This window comes from Cricetulus griseus, chromosome 7 (assembly GCF_003668045.3).
Source record: "Cricetulus griseus strain 17A/GY chromosome 7, alternate assembly CriGri-PICRH-1.0, whole genome shotgun sequence".
Lineage (NCBI taxonomy): Eukaryota > Metazoa > Chordata > Mammalia > Rodentia > Cricetidae > Cricetulus > Cricetulus griseus.
This window is the reverse complement of record NC_048600.1, coordinates 14534606-14556113: the sequence shown is the minus strand read 5'-3', so window position 1 is coordinate 14556113 and position 21508 is coordinate 14534606. Positions and strand designations below refer to the sequence as shown.

General features: G+C 42.1%; 1 protein-coding gene across 11 annotated transcripts in view; it reads right to left on the bottom strand.

Annotated features, from left to right (window-relative positions):
• The window catches only part of Dtnb (dystrobrevin beta), a 202050-nt gene that overhangs the window by 113816 nt on the left and 66726 nt on the right, over positions 1–21508 (bottom strand). For all 11 annotated transcript variants that reach the window (XR_003486952.2, XM_027424539.2, XM_027424544.2 and 8 more), the window contains one exon: positions 19834–20000. Coding sequence is in view for 10 of the 11 variants with exons in the window: in XM_027424539.2 (XP_027280340.1) it covers positions 19834–20000 (167 nt within the window). In the remaining variant the exon portion in view is untranslated. The remainder of the gene's footprint in view (positions 1–19833; positions 20001–21508) is intronic.

The following is a 21508-nucleotide window of genomic DNA, read 5'->3' as shown; positions in this document are numbered from 1 at the left end:
AAGTAGCATACTGTTTATAAATAAGGATGTCAACAAATAGGGAAGTTTGTATGCACTAGGAGTGCAAAGTAGTTGGGCCTCCTCAGATTAAACCATTTTACTATTGAAAATGCAGTGGAAGTCCTGTCCTAAAATCATTCACTAGGTCACTCTCCATGCCACATAAGAAGAGAAAAAAAGAACCATTGGAGCTATATTTGGAAAAGAAGGAAACAAGAAACAGGCTGAATGTCTATTAGCAAGGGAGTAAACAAGATTTGGTATATTTGCAGAATTGAATTCTAGATGGCACTGAAAATAACCAGCCAGCCATAGTGGCCCATGCTTGTAATCCCAGCACTGAGGAAGTAGAGACAGGAGGATCATGTCAAGTTCCAGACCTGCCTGGTCTACAGAGTAAGATCTTGTTTCAAAAATTAAATTAAAATTTTTTAAAGTAGAAGACATGGGCTAGGAAGATGACTCAGAAGATAAAATCATTTAATTGCTTGCTACACACTGAGTTTACTGTCCAGATCCCATGGCAGACATTGAGAAACAACATATGAAAACCAACCTCTAGCCTCTACTCATATATAGGCTGTGGTAAAAATGAGGGCTGGGGGAATGGCTCAATTAGTACAGTGCTTGCCTGAATTAGATTCTCAGAGACAACATAAATATGCCAGGTATGGTGGCACACCCTTGTAATACCAGAGATGGAAAGGAAGAGGGACGGTCCCTGGGGCTCACTAGTCTAACTTAACTGGTAAGGCCAAGGCCAATAATAGGCCCTGTCTCAAAGAAGGTAGATAACGTTCCTAAGAATGGCAACCTGGAGGATATCCTGTGCCACATGCAACCCCCACATGTATGTTCACTGGGAAAAAAGCAAATGGTACGACATGATATTTAAATAATGTAACTAGATAAGCAGGATTTCCCTTTTGTCTTCTATTCTGAACAGGTTCCTGTGTATAAACAAGAAAATGGTAAACACATGCAAAATCATCTATTCTAATAAAAATAAGATTATGCTTTGCAGAATATAGATATGTAACCTGTTTTTCTCATTCAGTAACAATTATATGTTCGGTATGGTGGCATGTACCTATAGTCCCAAACACATAGAAACCAAGGCAGGAGGATCAATGGGTAACAAGCCGAGTCCCCCAACTTGAAAAAGTAAAAAGGGGTGGGGATGAGGGGGATGACTCTGTGTCAGAGCACTTGTCTAGAGAGCATTAGGAACAGGTTTAATCCCTAGCTCTCCACACACAGACACATGTGCACATTATATTGCATACTTCCTTCTATAGTTGTACACATAGAGCTAGTTCACTGACAGACTACCACATAGGATTCCACAGTATTTACATACCATAGTACATTTTTAAAATTATTTTTATGTGTTTTGCCATGTACTACATACATAAATCCCCTGGGACTGGAGTTACACACAGTTGTGAACAGCTACATGGATGCTGGGAATCAAACCTGGGTCCTTTGGAAGAGCATCCAGTGGTCCCAACTCTGAGCCATCTCTCTAGCCCCTATAGTAAACTTAACCATTTCACTACTGATTGACATTTTTACTCTCTTCTTTTAGCCACTCTAAATTATTCTAATGACATCTTCCTACAAAAGTCCTAGTGTATTTGGTACAGATGTAGTTTTGCGAAAACTCCCACATGGAAAGTTGTTGGGCCCAAGCTTATATGTAATTTAAGATTTGTCCTTCAGACCTAACAATTCTCACCCTACACCAGAATCCTGAGAACTCTTCTTCTCCATCCTCTGCCAAACCTGGATAGTCTTAATCGCTTGCATTCTTCTGCAAGTGGGGGTAGGCATAACATGAACATTTTAATGGCCACAAATCATTTAAAACTGGAACAAGTGAGAAATCCTAACTTTCCTAATGTTTTTTAATCAACACTGAAGCTGTGTGCCAGGTAATTGATTTGTAAACGCTGATACCATAACATACTACATACGAGTGATCTGACAGACTATGTGGACAAATTAACTGACAATACAGAGATGATGCTAACAGTGTGATAAATACTTTGAAAAATTTATTCTGTATGCTACAGGCAAACCAGAAAGAGATGGTCATATGCCTAGGCAATTAGAAAAAGAAGCAATCTCTGAGCTAATTTTTATAGGTTACAGAGAATTTGGCAAAGAAAACCTGGGAGGATGGAGAAGAGAGAAGATAAAGGCAGCTAGGACACCAGATTCGAAAACATAAAAGTAAGAAAATGCAGTATATCAGGCAACTGCAAATAGTTTCATATTGCTGTACTGCTGATTATGAATAAAAAAGAATAAAACACCCAGACCAAAGACAGAAAAGCTTTCAAAATATCATACTGTGAGGCAAACAGCTGGGAAGGTGCTTCTAGCCAACGCTGAGCAGACAGCTATCTGGCTCTCTCACACACTCACAGACTGCCGACAACAACCAGGATGTTACGGACGGACAAACAACAGGTATACCCAGCTGAAATGAAAGGATCAGGGCCACAAGTCCTGAAGGAGTAGAATCACACAAGCAGCCAGTGTCTCAGGAGAGGAAGGCCATGGATGCAGTCTGGAAAGTGAGGCAGGTCTCCATGCTTCTGTGCCTGGTCGTCCTCTCCAGCCCTGTACCCTCCAAACTAACTGATGAACAAAGTCCAGAGCATAAGGCTCTCTGCCAGCACAGCTGCCAGACACTGCAGCAGGTCTAGAGAGGGGCATTGTCAGCAGTCCACTGACAGCATTGTCAGTGCACCTAAAGTCAGCGAGTAAAGACCATCTCCACTGACTAGCACCTCTCCGAAACAGTGCTTGCCAAACTTGTCTGAACATAAGAAATTTCTGGACACTTGTTTGAAAAACAAAACAAAGCAGACTCCTCTGCCTCAACCCAGTGGCACTGAGTGAGAATTCCCAGGGCTGGGACCTGGTAATTTGCATAGTTAATGAGCAGTGCAAGGGATCCTTTTCAGAGAAGGCTGGAAAAGAGTGCTTTAGAAATTCTTGCTACCAAGTCAGATATGTAACTATCTGAAAGTGATTCAGCTATTGCTTCTTGGAAGTGAGCATAAATACCTTCTAGAAGTCCAAATGGATAAATGGAAACATAAGTAGAACTGTTTATACACAGAAGAGCAGGTAAGACAATGAGATGCCCATGAGGTCAGTGAATAGAGGCATTGGAATTAATCAGTGTCTAGAAAATTTATCAGTGTTGGGCATCTGAAAGCTGGAACTAGAGAAAAGCTTTTATAGAGGAGCAGGAGAGAACACTGGAGGAGACAGTATCTGTTCTACTGAAGGTGAGCCAAAGGTCTCATGAATAAATGACATGAGTGTTTTTATAATTGGACACTAAATGAAGATGAACAGACAATGAATGGGACACTAAAAGGAAATTATACAGATAACATTCAGTTATTAATTTATTTGAGGATCCCCCCTAAATCCATGTGTATAGCTCTCAAGTAGACAGCAGTAATCACTGGAAGACTTGAGACGAGGCAGAGACAATAAAACCATTCATATGGCCAGATCATAAGAGAACCATGGTGTTCCCACACATGGGGGCAGAGCATACATTCTCCCGCTTGGCTCTGGTGACCACCTGTACAAATCAAAGGAGATCTGACATTGAAGAAAGGGCTGTGGGTGAGTGATGACAGCCAGAGGAAATTGCCCATTTGAAGGACGGCTTGGTTTCAGCCCCACTTCCCTGCAGACCTTGCAAATCCCTTTGCTCTAAGAAAAACCAGGCTGCAGTTGGCGGGGAAGTGCTTTATTGTTTATAGATGCCACGCCACTCCTTCCTTTGATAAGCACCATCTTTTCAAACAGCTGGGTCCACTGCAAATGTTCTGCTTTCAAATGCAGCACTTCTGCAGCTGTAAACGGGTTTAAGAATAAATAGTGCTGCCAAATACCACAGCAGAGTTGGGCAATGTTAGGAAATTGACAAAAACAGTCTTTAAAACATCTCAAGCTGATAACTGTTACCAGCACCCCTCTAGCCACAGATGGCATTAGGAGGCAGTCTTATCCCCTGAGATTCTGTCCATTGTCTTATAGATCCCCTCTCCTATGAATCCTTAGTCTTCAAACCCTCCTACTGAGGTGTAGATAAAAAGTTTCATCCTCAAGTGTGTATATTTAGAATCAGAACTGCTGGATCCCATGGCAACTTTGTTTAACATGCTGAGGACTGCCTTAGTTACTGTTCTATTGTTGTGAAGAAACACCATGACCAAGGCAACTTATAAAACATTTAACTAGGGGCTTGCTTACACCTCCAGAGGGCCATTAGTCCATTATCATGGTGGAGTATGTTGGAAGGCAGGCAGGCAGGCAGATGTGGTGCTGGAAAAGGAGCTGAGAGCTTTACATCATGATCTACAACCAGCAGGCAAAGAAAAAGACATTGGACCTGGCATGAGCTTTTGAAGTCTCAAAGCCCACCCCCAGTGACACACTCCAACAAGGCCACCCCTCCTAATCCTTCCCAAATAGTTCCACTAACTGGGAACCAATCATTCAGACATAAGAGCCCACGGGAGCCATTCTCATTCAAACCACAAGGACCCCCATTGTCTTCCAACATGGCTGAACAATTGTACAATCTCCCCATCAACCTAGGAGCGGTTTACTTTTTCCACAGCTCTGTAACACTTTAGCCATCCTTGTGAGTGTGACATCTCATATGGATTTCATTTTGATGTTTGTTTGAAGACAAAGATCTCAATATGCAGCTAGGCTGGCCTTGGCTGTGGATCCTTCCACACCTACCCCCACTAGAGGCATGTACCATCATAATGTCCAACGTTTCATGTTTTATACTTTTATTTCCCTATTGGTTATTATATTCAACATTTTTCATTTGCTTGTTGCCTATTTGTATGTTTCTTTGGAGAAACAATGCATTCAAATCCCTTTCTTATTATTTTCATTGTTAATTCATCTTTTGAGCCCAGGTCAATGCTACATAAACCTAGTTGGCCTTGATTTTGCAGTAATCCTCCTGCCCCGGTCTCCCAAGTTCTGGGATTACAGGCATGTGCCATCATACCTAGCCACTAAATTACTAAATAAAATTCATAAATATGTATGTCTGCATGCATTGACCACATGCGTATAGATACACTTGGGAGCCAAAAAACAGGGTCACATTCCCTGGAATGTGGGTGCTTGGAACTGAACTCTTGTCCTCTGGATGAGCAGTAAGACTCTTAACCTTGGAGCCATCTCTTCAGCCTTAATTTGCCTTTTAAACTGTAGTTTAAAAAGAAACCAAGAGCCAGGTAGTGGTGGTATAAGCCTTTAATTCCAGCACTCTGGAGGCAGAGGCAGGTGCATCTCTGTTAGTTCGAGGCCAGCCTGGTCTACAGAGCTGTTACACAGAGAAACCCTGTCTCAAAAAAACCAAAAACCAAAACAAAAATAGAAAAGAAAAAGAAAGCAAGCAAAATCCACATCATCTTAGTCATGTTCAAGCACATAGCTCAGGATGCTATGTTCACATTGTTGTGAAACAGGCCTGAAACCCTACACCCACCATACAAGTCCTCCACATAGCCTGTGGTTCTCACAACTCTACCTCTCCTGTGCTGTTTTCATACCATGTTACTTGGTTCTTCTGTAGTTACTGCTGCTGTGTTTTAGATATCTTTTAAATACTGGCCACAAGTTCTTTGCCAAATGTATGATTTACAAATACTTCTCACTTCTCCTATACAGTAGGACATTTTTTAAAACCTTTTGTTTGTTTGGAGACTGGGTCTCATATGTAGCGCTGGTTGTTCTGGAACTCTGTAGACCAGGCTGACCTCCAACTCACAGAGATCCACTTGCCTCTGCCTCCCTAGGTGCATGTGCCACTACTGCCCAGCTGTGTTTTACTTTTCTTTTATTTTAAAGATTTATTTATTTGTTATGTATACAGTGTTCTGTTTGCATGTATCCCTGCAGGCCAGAAGAGGGCACAAGATCTCATTACAGATATTTGTGAACCACCATGTGGTTGCTGGGAAGTGAACTCAGGACCTCTGGAAGAGCAGCCAGTGCTCTTAACCTCTGACCCATCTCTCCAGCCCTGTTTTTTTTACTTTCTTAATGGCAATTTTTAAAGCATCAAAATTTTTAATTTTCATGAAGTCCAATTATCTACTTTTCCTTTGTTCATTGGGCTTTTGGTGCCATATGTTGTCTAACTCAGAGAGATGAGGAACCTGTACCTATGTTTTTGCTCTTACATGTAGGACTGTGATCTATTTAGTGTGTGTGTGATGTGTGTCAGTGTGTAAAGCATGCAGAGCACATGCCCATGTGTGCACATGTAGAGATCAGAGAACACTGGAGTCCTTCTCTCCCTCCATCTGATTCCTTGAGACAGGGTCTCTCACTGAACCCAGAGTTCACAGGTTTGGGGATATGTTAGCAGCAGCAAGCCCTAAGGATCATCTTGCCTCAGTCTCACTCCCCTCTGGTGTGGGGATTAAAGGTCTGTGTGGCCATGATCATCTGCTTTTATTTTTATGTGGGTGCTAAGATCTGAACTCAGTTCCCCATGCTTACAGAGAAAGCACTCAGACACACTGAGCTGTTTCCTAGCACCCTCTGTGAACTGCTTTAAGTGACTTATATAAAGAAGGGGTCCACCTCCATCTGCTTGCCCCAGCACCCTATTTTGAGATGACTACTCTTGGAACACAGCAAATGGTGTTCCCATCCTTGTGGAAAAATAAGGAGTGAATATAGAGGGTTCACTTTCAGGGGCTTAATTCTACCTCACTAATCTTCATGTACTTTTTCAAGCCAGTGCTATATTGCCCTTTTACTGTTGCTGGAATTAAGTTTTGGAATCTGGAAGTGTTGGCCCATCAACTTTGTTTGGAAATATGGAAGGGGTGTTTTGGTATAAATGTTATGACTAGCTTATGGAGTCACACAGAGCAGCTAAGAGTCTCAAAAGGATGTCGGTGAATCTGCAGAACAACTGAGCGAGTGCTGCTGTTTGAACATATCAAACTCCTAACCCATGAGCCCACATGTCTTTTTGATTCCTTTAGTCATCTTTCAGTGATATTTTGTGATGTGTTGCAAAAGCCTACTATTGCTTTGGTTAAATTCATTCATATTTTGTACTTTTTGGTTCTTTTGTGTTGTGTAATTGCCCTGGGAGGACCTTAAGCATGATGTTCAATAAATGTAACAAGAGTGGACATCCTTGTCTCATTCTTGATTCTACAAAGAAAGTATCCATTCTTTCACCAGCATGCATGATGCTTGCTGTGGTTGACAGGCATCCTTGATTAGGCTAAAGATGCTCCTTTCATCTCTCCTCAAACATTTCTGGTTTATTCCTCTCTGCCTCCCTTTTGAGAACAGGGGCTCACCATATGGCATAAGCTAGCCTTGTTATGTAATCAAGGATGATCTTGATCCTCCTGCCTCTGCCATCCAAGTGCTAGCATTACAGTCATGCCATCATGCTCAACTTATTTGTTGCTGGGAATTAAACTTGGATTCTTGCATGCTGGGTAAGCACTATACCACCCGAGCTATATCCCCAGCACAAGACTTCTTTTTTAATCACAAAAAGGCATTACGTTTTGCCCTTTTAACATTTATTAAGAGAATCATATAATTTTTTGTACTTTGTTGCATTAATAGTGGTTTTTAATATGGCTAATATTTTGCATATATTCATTAGTCTATTTTTTGATTTTAACTCTTTTGTTTTGGCATCATGAAATGATGAGACTCACCAGTGTCTCATGTAACCCATGTAGGGCTGACCTAGAACTTGTCATGTACCTGAGGCTGACCCTGAAGTTCTGATCCTTCTGCCTCAACCTCCCAAGTGCAATGATTAAGGGTCTGTTCTTTGTGAGAAGGATTTTTAGTACTAACTTAACCCCTTTACTTGTTATGCTAGTTCAGGTTTTTCTGTTCTGGGTGAGGATTTGGCTCAGTGGCAGAACATTTGTCTAACATTGCCGGGTAGGGGCTGGTACCTAGCATGGTTTGGGGGCCTGAATCGATGTGAGTAGCTTGCTGACAGCCCTATCTTACATCACTACCCACCTTCTTGTCAGATCACATTCTACCCGTCTAAAGAGAACTGTCACATAGAACTCAGGGTTTTGGCCATTTGTTCTTTCTTTTTCTTTCTTTCTTTTTTTTTTCTTTTGGTTTTTCGAGACAGGGTTCCTCTGTGGCTTTGGAGGCTGTCCTGGAACTCAATCTTGTAGACCAGGCTGGCCTCAAACTCACAGAGATCTGCCTGCCTCTGCCTCCCGAGTGCTGGGATTAAAGGCGTGTGCCACCAACGCCTGGCATGGCTGTTTGTTTTCACCTATTTTCTTTTCAGTGCAAACTCCGTGAAGGTGCAGACTTTCAGCTCATTCCAGGGAAACCCTAGCACCCACAACAGTGTCAACTATGTACCAAGTAGCCAGTAAGAATCTGCTGAATATGAACAAGTGAGCCAACCTGGAATCAGAGGGAAGGGGAGCCTGTCTCAAGGCTTTTCTCTCTACAGAGAAAAAAAGCCTTTTCTAGACTAAGAAAAGATCTGCCGAAAGGAGAACAAAGACTTCCTCAACCGATGGCTTCCCAGAAAGCAAAAGGCAAGATGGTCCGAGAAATGCAATAGCATTCCAGTGCCGAGAGCCAATGTGGAGTGATGATGAATGTATGGCAACACTAATCTGCCCTAGTACATGGCTCTCTTACAGAAAGCGATTAATTATCCAGGACATTCGCTGGCAGAAGAGGAGGGATTGTTTTTAAAATACTCACATACTAGCACTGGGGAGATGTCTCAGTCAGTAAAGTGTCTGCTATGCAAATATGAGGACCCAGAAAAAAAAAGTTAAGCACCATACGCAGAACATACATGTAATCCCAGAACTAGGAAGGCTTGCTGCCGGTCAACCTGGCTTAATTGGTAAGTTTCAGGATAGTGACTGTCTCATAAAACAAGGTAGACAGTACCTGAGAAATAGCACTCAAGCTTGACCTCTGGCCTCTAGATACAAGCACATATGCCCAGGAAGATACATGTACATACATGTACAGATTTCCACAAAGTCGAATATGGTGGAGTTAATGACACAAGAAGAATGGTGATGTCTAAAATTAATAGAAAGAGAGAAGCAAAAATACCACAAACACCAGATACAGACAGGTTAATGGGTTTGAGACGGGAAGGAGATTAAAGGATGACCTTAGTGAAATCAGAGGAATGAATCAGGAATGATAACAGCTTGTCATAAGAGAACCACTAAGTCAGTGATCAAGGAAGCAGAGCAGATAGATGGGGTGAAATGTCTGGCATAATTGTGGGGCAGACATGTGAGGCTCAGTGGAGGAGATCATCAGAACTGGAGAAGTCAAGAGACTGCACAGCCAGGATTTAAAAGGCTTAACTCCACAGACAGTAAAATTACCAGAGAGATAACCATGGATGTGGAACCAATCCCCTGGAGCAAAGGGGCATGACCAGAAAGTCGGAAAGTAACTGCAGCTAGAAAAGGAAGGTAGCAAGACTGGCATGTGCCTCTAAGCAGTGTCTTGATTTCTTGATTTCTCTAAGATTTTTTTTTTAATTAAGAGATTCCAGGTATATCGTTCCAGAAGTAATAAACTGAAAAGCAATGAATAAATAGCCAGAGTGACTAGTGTGAGTAGAATTAGAAATTAACTCTCCCCATGTCCATGGGTAAAAACTGAATATGCTAAAATAGCCTTCCTTTAGATTACATAACATTATACAGCAAAAGAGAGTGTGCCCCTAGTGCTAGGAGAGGAAATCACAGGGAGGCGCTCCATTGGCTTTGGAGGCAGTGATTGTCCATGTTGTAAATGGGCTATGTAGGCTGCATGGCAAATGGCTGCAGGTGGCTATGAACAGGAATGCAGGGATCACACACAGCTCGGCTGCAAAGAAATAGATTTAGCAAAAACCAGTGAACTGGCAAGATTCCCCACAAGCCTAAATCACAACGACACTTCAGTGTCGCCTGACACCTTATGTCGCTTCAGAGAGGTCTGGAGATGAGAATTCAGCCACACCATACGGAGACTTCTGACCAAATCTGCAGTGACTTGTCACACAAACACAGAATGCTAAAACAGTTAGCCCAGGCCAGAGTTTTCATGATGCCTGTGGTTTCTGCATAGTAACAGAAACCTTTCCTCCACCCTCAACTGAGTCCAGTTTATAGCATAAGTCACATGGCCATCTTAACACTGATTCCGCCTGTCTCCTAAATACACGAGGGGGATGGAGACAATAACCAGAAAAATAGCAGGGGACATAGGGGAAGCAGGGCTCTTACAAGATACTGAGTTTCAGTTCAGAGCACAGCAGCAATGCTAGTATCAAGCAGAACACTGAGGCGGCAGCGTTCTTTACTGCACCAACAACAGACAAGAGGAAGCAGCCAAGGCAGACTGCCTCAGTAGCTTCTGAGGTCACCTAGGCACTGAGTCAAAAAAAAAAAAATGGACTTTGTAGATTTTCTTTTAAATGTTTCCAAATCTATGTTCCACTTCCTACTTGTGGGGATGCTATTTTACATTAAAAAGTATCTATACCCAGGGATGGAGAGAGGTTAGGGGTACCTGTTGCTCTTCAGAGGACCTAGGCTCACCATCATCCATAACTGAAGTATCAGGGAATCTGAGCCCCTCTTCTGAACTCTGCAGGTACCTGGCATGCATGTAATGAACATGTATATATACAGGTACAACACTCGTGCACATAAAATAAAATTTATACACATATCTCCATATCCTCCAGACTGTGCATGCTGGCACACACCTTCAATTACAATAGAGCTAGGGGGAATCTCTGTGAGTTTGAGGCCAGCCTGGTCTACACAGTGAGTTCTAGGACAGCCAGGACTAAAAGTGAAATGCTGTCTCAATAGATAATTAAATATTCCCTCTTATTTAGTTTTGTGCTATGTGCAAAACAGTGACTAAATTATGGAATGTATCAGCCGGGCATTGGTGGCGCACGCTTTTAATCCCAGCACTCGGGAGGCAGTGGTAAGCAGATCTTTGTGAGTTCGAGGCCAGCCTGGTCTACAAAGTGAGTTCCAGGATAGGCTCCAAAGTATTAAAGAGAAACCATGTCTCGAAAAACCAAAAAAAAAAAAAAAAAAAAAGAAAGAAAGAAAAAAAGACATGGATCCATTTGAAACTGGAAAACACAGGGCCAATACACACACATTTTTTTCTCCCAGAATAGATTATTAGATTACCTTTCAGAATTTAAGAGGTATAAGGGCACACTTGCTAGTAGTGGAGCACTCAGGAGGCAGAGACAGGCAGATTTCTAGGATTTCCAGGCCAGCTGGGTCTACATAGCTAGTTCCAGGGCAGTCAGGGCTGCATAGTGAGACCCTATCTCAAAGGGAGGGAGGGAGGGAGAAAAGGAGGGAGAAGAAAGGAAAATCGGGAATTGGTCTGACAAATCTGGCTGCTCATATTAAATAGTTTCATTTTTGTATCATTAATGCTACAAAAATACATATGATATTATCATTAATATTTTAAAGAAGCAATACTTGCGTAACATGCTGTTAAACACAGAATACTTCCTCATTTATAGATTTCTGAAGGGAGTAAGATTGTTCAGAGGTGTAGTCTGCCACCTGCTGGCTAGAAAGGTGAAATTTCCAGGTCACTCCCCCAAGTTATGTAACTAAAGACACTGTGCTAAGAACTACATCTGGATCCAAGATATCTGCATAAATTCTCCCAACCTTCCCCAACCCCCTCACCATGTGGAAGAACTAAGTGGGAATCTGTCAGACTGGCCTTGGTAATTTGAAAGCTAGGGTAGGCAGAGGTCTGAATGGAAGTCAGAGAAACACACAGAAGTCGGCTGTGTGTTTCCACATCTTCCTGCTCGTCATCTCACCACACAGCCTTGGCTGGCCTGGAGCTCACTATGTAGAGGAGGCTGGCCTCTAACTCATAGAGATCCGCTTGATTCTGTCTCTGTAGTGCTATAGAAAGCTCTTTGAAAGTAAAATTTGGCATAAAATCACAAACATCTCTGTGGATACATTAACCGCTACACGGGAAGCCCTGCTTGTATGGGAATGTCCTTCGGGTGGTGGACTGTGTTTCCCAAACAGAAACTGGCCAGAGAGAACTGCAAAGGGCTCTCTCCTGCCACCACATGGATTCCCTGCAATCTCACACTTCCAGTCCCCTCCCTTGTCCTGGGCTAGTCTCAGTGACCCAACTCCCAGGCCAGAGGATGTGGCACAAGTGATGCTGCACTTTCCAGCAAGGCAAGGGCAGCACCTGCACTAGTTGCTCTCCAGATGCCTCTGCCATAAAGTCTCCTAAAACACAAGTGTCAAGCATAAGGGTCACACAGTACATGAACAGGGTACACAGAGCTGGATTCTAGCAACCATTCTAGCTACAACAGGCCTTCCCTACATCCAAAGTAACAGTGAACGTGGCAGTGAAGAAGCCTCCATTCTTCAAGCCAAAGGCATGCACCCCAGAAAGTGTGAAGTAGAGACAGCCAATCACTATAGCCTGCCCAAATACCTGACACAAAACCACAGGTATAACCAGATGATTATGGTGTTTTATGTCACTGATTCTTGGGGGTGGCTTATTATGCAACAGAGTACTGCCAAATGTTACAGCACTGCAGCTCCAACGGCAAAATTACACGGGTATGAACCTGAACCAAGTATTTCAGAGAAGATGACCTATTGCCTTGCAAGCTGGAATACAAAACCTGAGAATTACACCTCCATTCCTTGCTTCCTGGTGGAGGGCCCTCTGGCCTCACACTCGTTCCCCATTTTAACAGGCTGGTCAGTCTGATGGAGAAATAAGTGAACATGCCCACCTTAGTCTGTTCCTATTCCTTTTCTCTGGGGTCTGCAGATCCCACAGCAAGGCCATTATCCCCTGCTTCCCAGGAGCATCAGCACTCAAGATCTACCCCTCCTAGAAAGGACAGCAGGTGTGTATGAAGGAGGTGTTCAATTTGGGACTACTTCTAAGTTCACTAAATCCTGCCAATCAAAACTTCCCTCTCTTGCAGCCTGTCATCAGCCTAACTCCTAGCTGAAATGAAGAGTGTGTGTGTGAGTGTGTGTGTGTGTGTGTGTGTGTGTGTGTGTGTGTGTGTGTGTGTAATGGAATATGACTAATCTCAAAAAGACGTGTTTTCAGAAGCAGAGTTAGGGCCTGGCACAGCAGAACAAGTCTTCAATGCCAGCTTGAAACTAAGGCAGGAGGGGCAGGATATACAGGGAGACCCTACAAAGCGGTGAGGATACTGCTAGAAACAATCATTTCAAGAAATGTCTATATCTGCCATCTCCATCTCTCTTGCCTCCATCTCTCTTTGTTTTTTGTTTGTTTGTTTTTCAAGACAGGGCCTCACCATATAGCCCTGGCTGTCCTGGAACTCACTCTGTAGACCAGGCTAACCTCAAATTCACAAGAGATCCTCCTTCCTCTGTCTCCAGAGTGCTGGGATTAAAGGTGTGCACCAGTCCTAGAAACTGCATTTCCTTCTTGAACTTGCTTTAATCAGGCTTTTGTCCTTACCCTTCCAAAGAAATTGTTCCTGTGCCAGATAACCCAAATATTAATGGATAAAGCATTAGTCCTATCTACTTACTCAACTGCTAAACACTTGACAGGGCTAGTAACTCATTCACTTAATGTGACCCATTACTTTAAATATATGTGCTAAGAATAAGTATATCTCAGACTCACTCTTATGCTCTAGACTCATGTCCACTGGCCAACTCAACCACTCCAAATGGACAGTTACTTTGATGCAACACTCCCAAAACAGAAAAACCCTTGAGCTGGACATAATCACTCATGCCTTTAACCACAACATTCAGGAGGGTAGATTCCTGAGTTTCAGGGATGCCTCGGGACACAAACAACAGAATGGAAAATTGATTCTAAGACCTAGGCGTACACCGCCCACAGCCTTCCCCTTCTTTGGCCAGTAACAGTTCTACCATACAAGTGGCTCAGGATAGTCAGTGTCTCTCCTTGATCCCATACAGTCCATTATGCTGACTTATAACTTATCCTAATTCAGTATCTTAGTCATTTCTAAGCTAGAATATATCTCATTAGTAAAATGTTTGCCTGGCAAATGAGGCCCAGGTTTGAACTCCTCCTCTCTCCCCTCCCCCTGCTCTCTCTGAATTTGGGCAGTACTATTTCATAGGACGGGTCCCTCCCTGAATAAACAAGGGAAAAAAAGGAGAAAATCAGCTAAGTATGAGCATCTCTTTTTCTGTTTCCTGATCTGTGCAGATGGAAGCAAGGAGTTTCCTGCCACCATACTTCCTCTCCCATGATGGACTAGGCTCCCTGACCCACGAGATGAAATAAATCCTTGTTCCCATGAGTTGTTCTGTTAGGTATTTTGCCATAGCAACAAAGGAAGTAACTAATATAATTAGCATAGTCTCTATGCTTCTCAATTACTTACATTATTTATGTTTTAACCCAGCATCCAGACTGATCATTTTAAAGCATGAATGAAATCCTGTTATGCTACCCCAAGTTCTATCAAGACTCTTCATTTCACTCAGAAGTCCTGAGCCTCGCTTATATCCTGGCCTCTTCTGCATTTCTTCCATGGTTTATGCTACTCAGCCTCACTGGCTCCCTCCCTTGCTGCTCCATGAGTCAGCATGGCATGCCTGCTCTTTCACCAAGCAGGCATCAGCCACTGCTCCTCCCATTCCAAGTAAGGCCCCTGTGATGTCTATACTCAGTCTCTAATCTCCTCAACCCTATCCTCCTGATTTAGCATCGTCCAAGTCCTCGGCACACTAGCAGAGGGGCTCCATCCATTCAGGTACCCAGCCACCTTCCATCAAGGGCTCTTGCCTCACCTAGTTCCTTCAAAGACATTTCCATCAGGCGATGGGTAGGTATCGGCAGGAGAGGATAAAGGCAATGAAGATGGAGGTGGCAGACCTGCTTTGAACTACCTTGCCTGAGATGTAATACCCACTGGAAAACACTGGCCACGTGAACCTGATTGCAGGGAAGGTGAGTTACATAATGAGTTACATGCCTGGGTAGAAAGAAAAGCATGGTTTAGTGAGCACTATGATCACCAAGTACCCCAACACAGTCAACCCCCAGCCCCATAGCAGACACTGGAAAGAAGGTCTGCCATCCATTTAGTCAGTGCATCTAAGACCGTGTGTATGGCACAGTCTTCCTCAGAACCGTGTGCATCTCCTAGTAATGCTACCGATGACCTGAAAGGGGGAATACCTGCACTTCTCCCACTCCCAAGATACACTGGGGGAAACAGGAACTTTGTGCTTGGTCTTTTTCATTCTTTCCGGTTTTGGTTTCTTTGTCTACAAGGTATCATGTAAACCAGACTGGCCTCAAACTTACTATTATACCTCCCAGTGTTGGGATTAGAGTCTTACACAACCACACCTGGCTGTCAGTCTCTTCTTTACCCAGTATCCCCTGTGGCCAAGTGTGATATGGCACACCCTCTTTTAAGAATACACAGCCTTCATAATAAACTCATCCCTACCCCTTACTGGCATTAGAACAATTTCTGGGTTTTCTAAAGTGACTGTCTAGCTCAAACAATGAAAGGTCTTTTCATCCCAGACTTATGGATTCTTTGCCAACATGAGTCCCTGGCACAATGGTCCTTTGATCTATTTGTTCCCTATTAGTTCCGTGTGCCAGAAACTACAGTTCCTTCCTGGACTTCACTCTCAAGCTTGACTTATTTTTCACAAGATTCTCACTTTCAACTAACAGGAACAAACTTAGCCACATGAAACAAGGTCCTGACTTTGTCTGTACAACAGAGTCACTTCGGTAACTTGGAGAACTACCTTCATGCAGATTTCATAGACCTTAGCCCTACAAACAGAAGCTCTATAGGCAGCCCTTAATCTTGTCTTTTCAACTGAGTATGTCTACCAGGCTTTGTAAATACACTCATCTTTTACTCAATGACATCTAAAAACAGCCTCTTTCTCCTAATACTGCCCCAGTTGTCTGAACTTTCTCTAGTTTCTTTTACTCTTTGCTTACAAACCAGCTGATTCTTTCCAGAGCCCATCTATTTCCTGCAATACCTTATGCTGTCAACGGGTCACACTGTGATCCTTTCCAATACTTGGCTCAGTTGGTATGAGGCTACTTTCCAGTACAAATTCACTAATCTGGTTATGACTGTACCAGATGATTTGATTTCTACCCCATCATCTGACTTATCTGCTCACTGGTGTACTCCTGTATGTCAAGCCAATTAGTGGCCCACTCCTGGTACTAAGCACCATGGGAAAAGGAAAACCTTAATTATTTTAAACAAGGGGATTTTCTGTTTGTTTTGGTGTGTGTGTGTGTGTGTGTGTGTGTGTGTGTGTGTGTGTGTGTGTGCTCTCGGTGTGCGCCACTGCTGTTTACCCACTTGTAAACACCAGGCAAGTTCTCCACCACTGAGCTATATCCCTGGCCCTTTTAAATTTCATTTTGAGACAGGCTCTTGCTAAGTTACTCCTGTCTCAGCCTCAACTGCAATGGGAACACAGGTCTTATCATGCCCCATCTCAGGTAAAGGGGCTGGTATATGCTCCTCTCTACCCACCATCCATGCCAGGTCCAGTTTCTTTTTATTTCATAGTTTAGCTTTCTATTGGGTCCTAATGGAGTCCTCTGAAGTAAGTAAGCAGAACACTCTATCATTAACAGTCTTGGGGAAAGACACACATCGATCCACATTCCACTATTCACACAGATCCACCCATATCAAGCTGGAGATGGAGGTGTGAAAGCAGTCTAAATGCCCATTGGGATTAGGAAAAGGGAGACAGTAGCAAGCCCTAGCAATTCTGCTCATATTCTAAAACATTTTCAAGAGGTCAGCCATCTTGGACTGGTCTGTTCATGGATTATCACTGTGCTGACTACATATATAAGTGTTTAAATACCTTTTGAATGAACAAACGATGCTTGGGCAGGAGGAATATTGGGTATAGTCCCATATATCACTCTTCTGGGGAATGAAAGCAAACTAAATAGACTGAGGTCTGAAATGTTGAATTGCTATTTCTTTACTTAGATGAAACATTAAACAGGGGCTTTGGGAAAATAAAAATAATCTTACAAACACTGAGTCATACATATATCAAATCTACAGTATAACTTCTTTGACAAACCAATCAAACAAACTAAAATCTGCTGTGCAAACATAGAAGCATTTCTTTCAAATACTGGTACAGACACAGTGGAAAACATTCAAAGAACTTAGTATTAAACTAACAGCAGTGGTTGGGATATGGCTCGGTAGTAGAGCCCCTGCCTTGCACGTATAAGGAAGGTCCTAGGTTCAATCTCATTTCCACTGAAAGAATAATTATGCATCTTTTTTTTATTAAATGGAAATTCCTTTACCCAACCTTAAAATTAACTGACATCCTCCTCAAAGGACCCAGTTGTTACACATACTCTTAATTTGGAGAACAAGCTACACAAAGAAACCCTGTCTTGAAAAACAAAAAACAACAATAACAAAAAGACCATATAGACACATATACTAACTGCCAGTACACATGTACCACTCCTAGGCATGCAACCCATCAAAATTCAAAACTGACCTATTTGTGGTATCAGACTCAAAATTATATAAGCTGATAATACTAGATGTTTGAAAACATAAGTTACTATAAAAAATAAAGGTATTCTAGTGCACGCCTTTAATCCCAGCACACAGGAGGCAGAAGCAGGCAGATCTCTGTGAGTTCGAGGCCAGCCTGGTCTCCAGAGCGAGTGCCAAGATAGGCTCCAAAGCTACACAGAGAAACCCTGTCTCGAAAAACCAAAAAGGCAGAAAAGATTAAATAAAAAATGAGAAATATTTAGAAAGAAAATCTTCACAGTATTGAGAAGATTAAATTCACTTATGGATTCTGCACCTTGTTTGTTTGTTTGGTTGGTTGGTTTTGGAGGATAAGGCCTTAACACAGGCTAGCCTGAACTCATGGTAATCCTCCTGCCTCAGTCTTCCAAGTACTGGTATTACAGGCATAAATCACCATGTGTGGCTTGTACTTTTTCTGTATGTATGCTATAATTCAAAGAAAAAAATTCAAGCATATATGAAAAGTTCTTTTGCAAACCATAAAGCGGTACTCAGTTACTGGTCTTTAAATAAATGCAAACTCCTTACTTTTGAAAAGGTTATAAACTGGGTACCAGAAGCATACCAGCAAACCAAATCACCATGAAAAGTAACTGAGCAGAACCCATCTCAGTTCCGGCAGGGCTCTAAACTAAGAACTACAGGGGATACACTGAACAACCAATTAGTATAGAGGGCTATAGTGCTTCACACAGGGAAAAGGAAAAGAAATGATAATAATTTTTAAAAATTACCGGGGGGGGGGTCTACTTTAAAAAAAGATTCAAAAAATGACATTAAACCAAAAACATAGTACTGGAATGCACAGACGAACAATAGGATGTTCAGTGAAACAAGGTTTTGTAATTAGCTTTAACTGATACTCAAGCCAATACAATTGTGTTTCTAACACACCATCACAGATTCTGACAATACAGTCAAGTGTGCAGAGGGGTTGACACTTGGTATTTCCTTTTCTTTCCTTTCTTTAACTATTTCCTGGTGTTGATTTATTTAATATTTTTGGTTGAATTCTAGGAAAAATAAATGAGCTCGGAAACCCAGTTATTAAGGTCTTTTAATCTCTGCAGTCCAGTACGTACTAGGGTGAGACCCTTAGGTCTTGAACCATAATTCAGGACCTGCATGACCTTCTACCATTCAGTAAAGCAATCAGCCAACAAGAACTAGAAATAAATCAAAAGATGTGAAGAAAAATACTTAATGAGATTCATATTACACGATTTAGAAACACTCCAAGAAGAATAGATATCAATCTCAACCCGAATGTTGGGGTTTTTTGTCTTATTTGATTTTATTTAGTTTGTTTCAAGACAGGATCTCACTACGTAGTGCACGCAGTAACTCACAGAGCTCCGTCTGCTTCTGACCACTCAGTACTGGGGTTAAAGGTGTACACCACCATGGTTGGCCATCACCCAAGTACTATTTGAAAACTACTTTGAAGGTAAGAATAGAAATGTGGCAATGGTTTTAAAATACAATCTTTCACTGGGCAGTGGTGGTGGCTCACACCTTTAATCCCAGCACTTGGGAGGCAGAGGCAGGCGGATCTCTGTGAGTTCAAGACCAGCCTGGTCTACAAAACAGCTAGTTCCAGGACAGCCTCCAAAGCCACAAAGAACTCCCCCCCAAAAAAAAACAAAAACAAATAAAAAGAAAATACAGTCTTTCTCCAACCTAAAAGATACACATGTATAACTCCTGTACTACATGCCTTTTTTTCTTTTTCTGCAGCATATAAACACAATCAACCTGTGAAGAAAACTACCATGAAGAAGGGGCTTTAAACCCAACTGAAGGCTCTAGGGAATAAACATTTTGGAGATCCCCTTTGTACAATTTTTCAAATCAGAAGAAATTTACTTTTTTACTTTGCAAAGAACCATTTTAAATGCAGTTAACACTTGTACCTCCCAGAACACTTTAAAAGTCTGCTTTTAAAATCCTGTGAGGAATAAACACAACTGCAACCCCAGCATCCATGCTGACATTAAGATGTCAGGACACAACATTCTTACTGGGCAGGGCACCTGCAGGACACTAGACCAAGTACAGTTACTGTTACACATGGGCCAAGTAAATAGTTGAGAGGACACAATCAGAGACACACAGTTAGTTACCCAAGAGGAATGTTCCTTCATCTGGTGCTGGTTGCTGTGAGTGCCACTGGCATGGCCACGCCAAAAGCAGTTCTGGCAGAGCTGATAATTGTGGCACTGCTGGCATCGGTATCGGAAGCCCATCATGCTCTCACAGTGACAGTAGGAGCACTCCACAGGATGGAAGACTGGTGAACAGAAAGAAGAGGGAGCAGGGGACAAAATAATATCAATTGAAAACCAGAATCAACACTGAAGAAAACAAAATCTAATGTAACAATAAAGGTTCAAACAGACAGAACTACAAACTCTATCTAAACTGTCTGACTTCTGACATTATATTTGTAAGAAATAATAGAAGTGCTAGCAATAGTGTGTGCTCAGAAGTAAAGCCATCAGCTAGCACAGCTACAACGTCAGATGGTCAATGTTTGTAAAAGTTTTAGGTTAATATTAAATGTCACAGTATATTAATATGAATTTTCAAATTTACTCTGGCAATTTTGACAGAACATATGTCTTTGTGACTTTCTTCTATGCTCTTCTGGGCATGTGAAGAGCCATTGCTCACACAGTGGGAGGGTGAGCTGAAGGGGCAGTGAGAGCTAGCCCAGGCAGACCAACAAGTGAGTGGGTCTGTTGCTACAGATTCAGAGATTGCTGAAAGTGTTGCTTTTGTTAAGTGCAACATACACCAGTTGCCTTCTGTGTACACATCTGGAATTATAAGCCAACATGAAAACTACAACTTCAGTTTTAAAAAATAAAACTATGTCCACTTATTTGTTTGGCTTGTTCCTTTGTTTTGTTTCTTAAACAGGTCTTATGTCTTCCAGGATGGTTATGAAAACAATATATAGCCAATGATGACAGCCAATTTCTGACACTCTTTTGTCTCTCTCTCAAGTACAGAGAGATTACAGGTATGTGCCACCATACCCAACTTAGTATTTGTCCTTTTAAATTCCAAAACCTAGGAAGGACCCAAACCAAACAAGCCCCGTGCCAAGTCAGACCAATCATAATTTTAGGATTTGTTTGCCACTATAATAAGTAGATATATAGACAAATGTCATTATGATAGATAAACGGTTTTATTTCTAGACATTTCAAAGATTTGATACCATTTCTCTGTCTCTGAGAAGAAATATCACTAATTTTATAAGAACATGATCAATGGGGGCAGTGGTGGCGCATGCCTTTAATCCCAGCGCTTGGGAGGCAGAGGCAAGCGGAGTTTGAGGTCAGCCTGGTCTTCAGTGCAAGGGCCAGGACAACCTCCAAAGCAACACAGAAAACCCTACCTGGAAAAACAAAAGCAAAAGACAAACAAGAAAGAACATGATCAATAAGCAACATATTCCATACAAAGTTATAGTAAAATATTCCTCTGGCTAATAGCATATCATGACAAATGAGGGTCTTTCTACTCCTCATAGTAGATACAAGATAGTTTATAAAAATTAATTAAACACGAAACTATTAAAACACTTAAGAACATAAAAGCATCACTATAAAAAAAAAAAGAACAGCTTAGCAACTTAACTACTTACATGACTATTTAGAAAATACATCCTACTAAGAATTTAGCCACTTTAAGAGTCTAGTCTGATAGGCGTTGGTTGACGCATGCCTTTAATCCCAGCACTCGGGAGGCAGAGGCAGACAGATCTCTGTGAGTTCAAGGCCAGCCTGG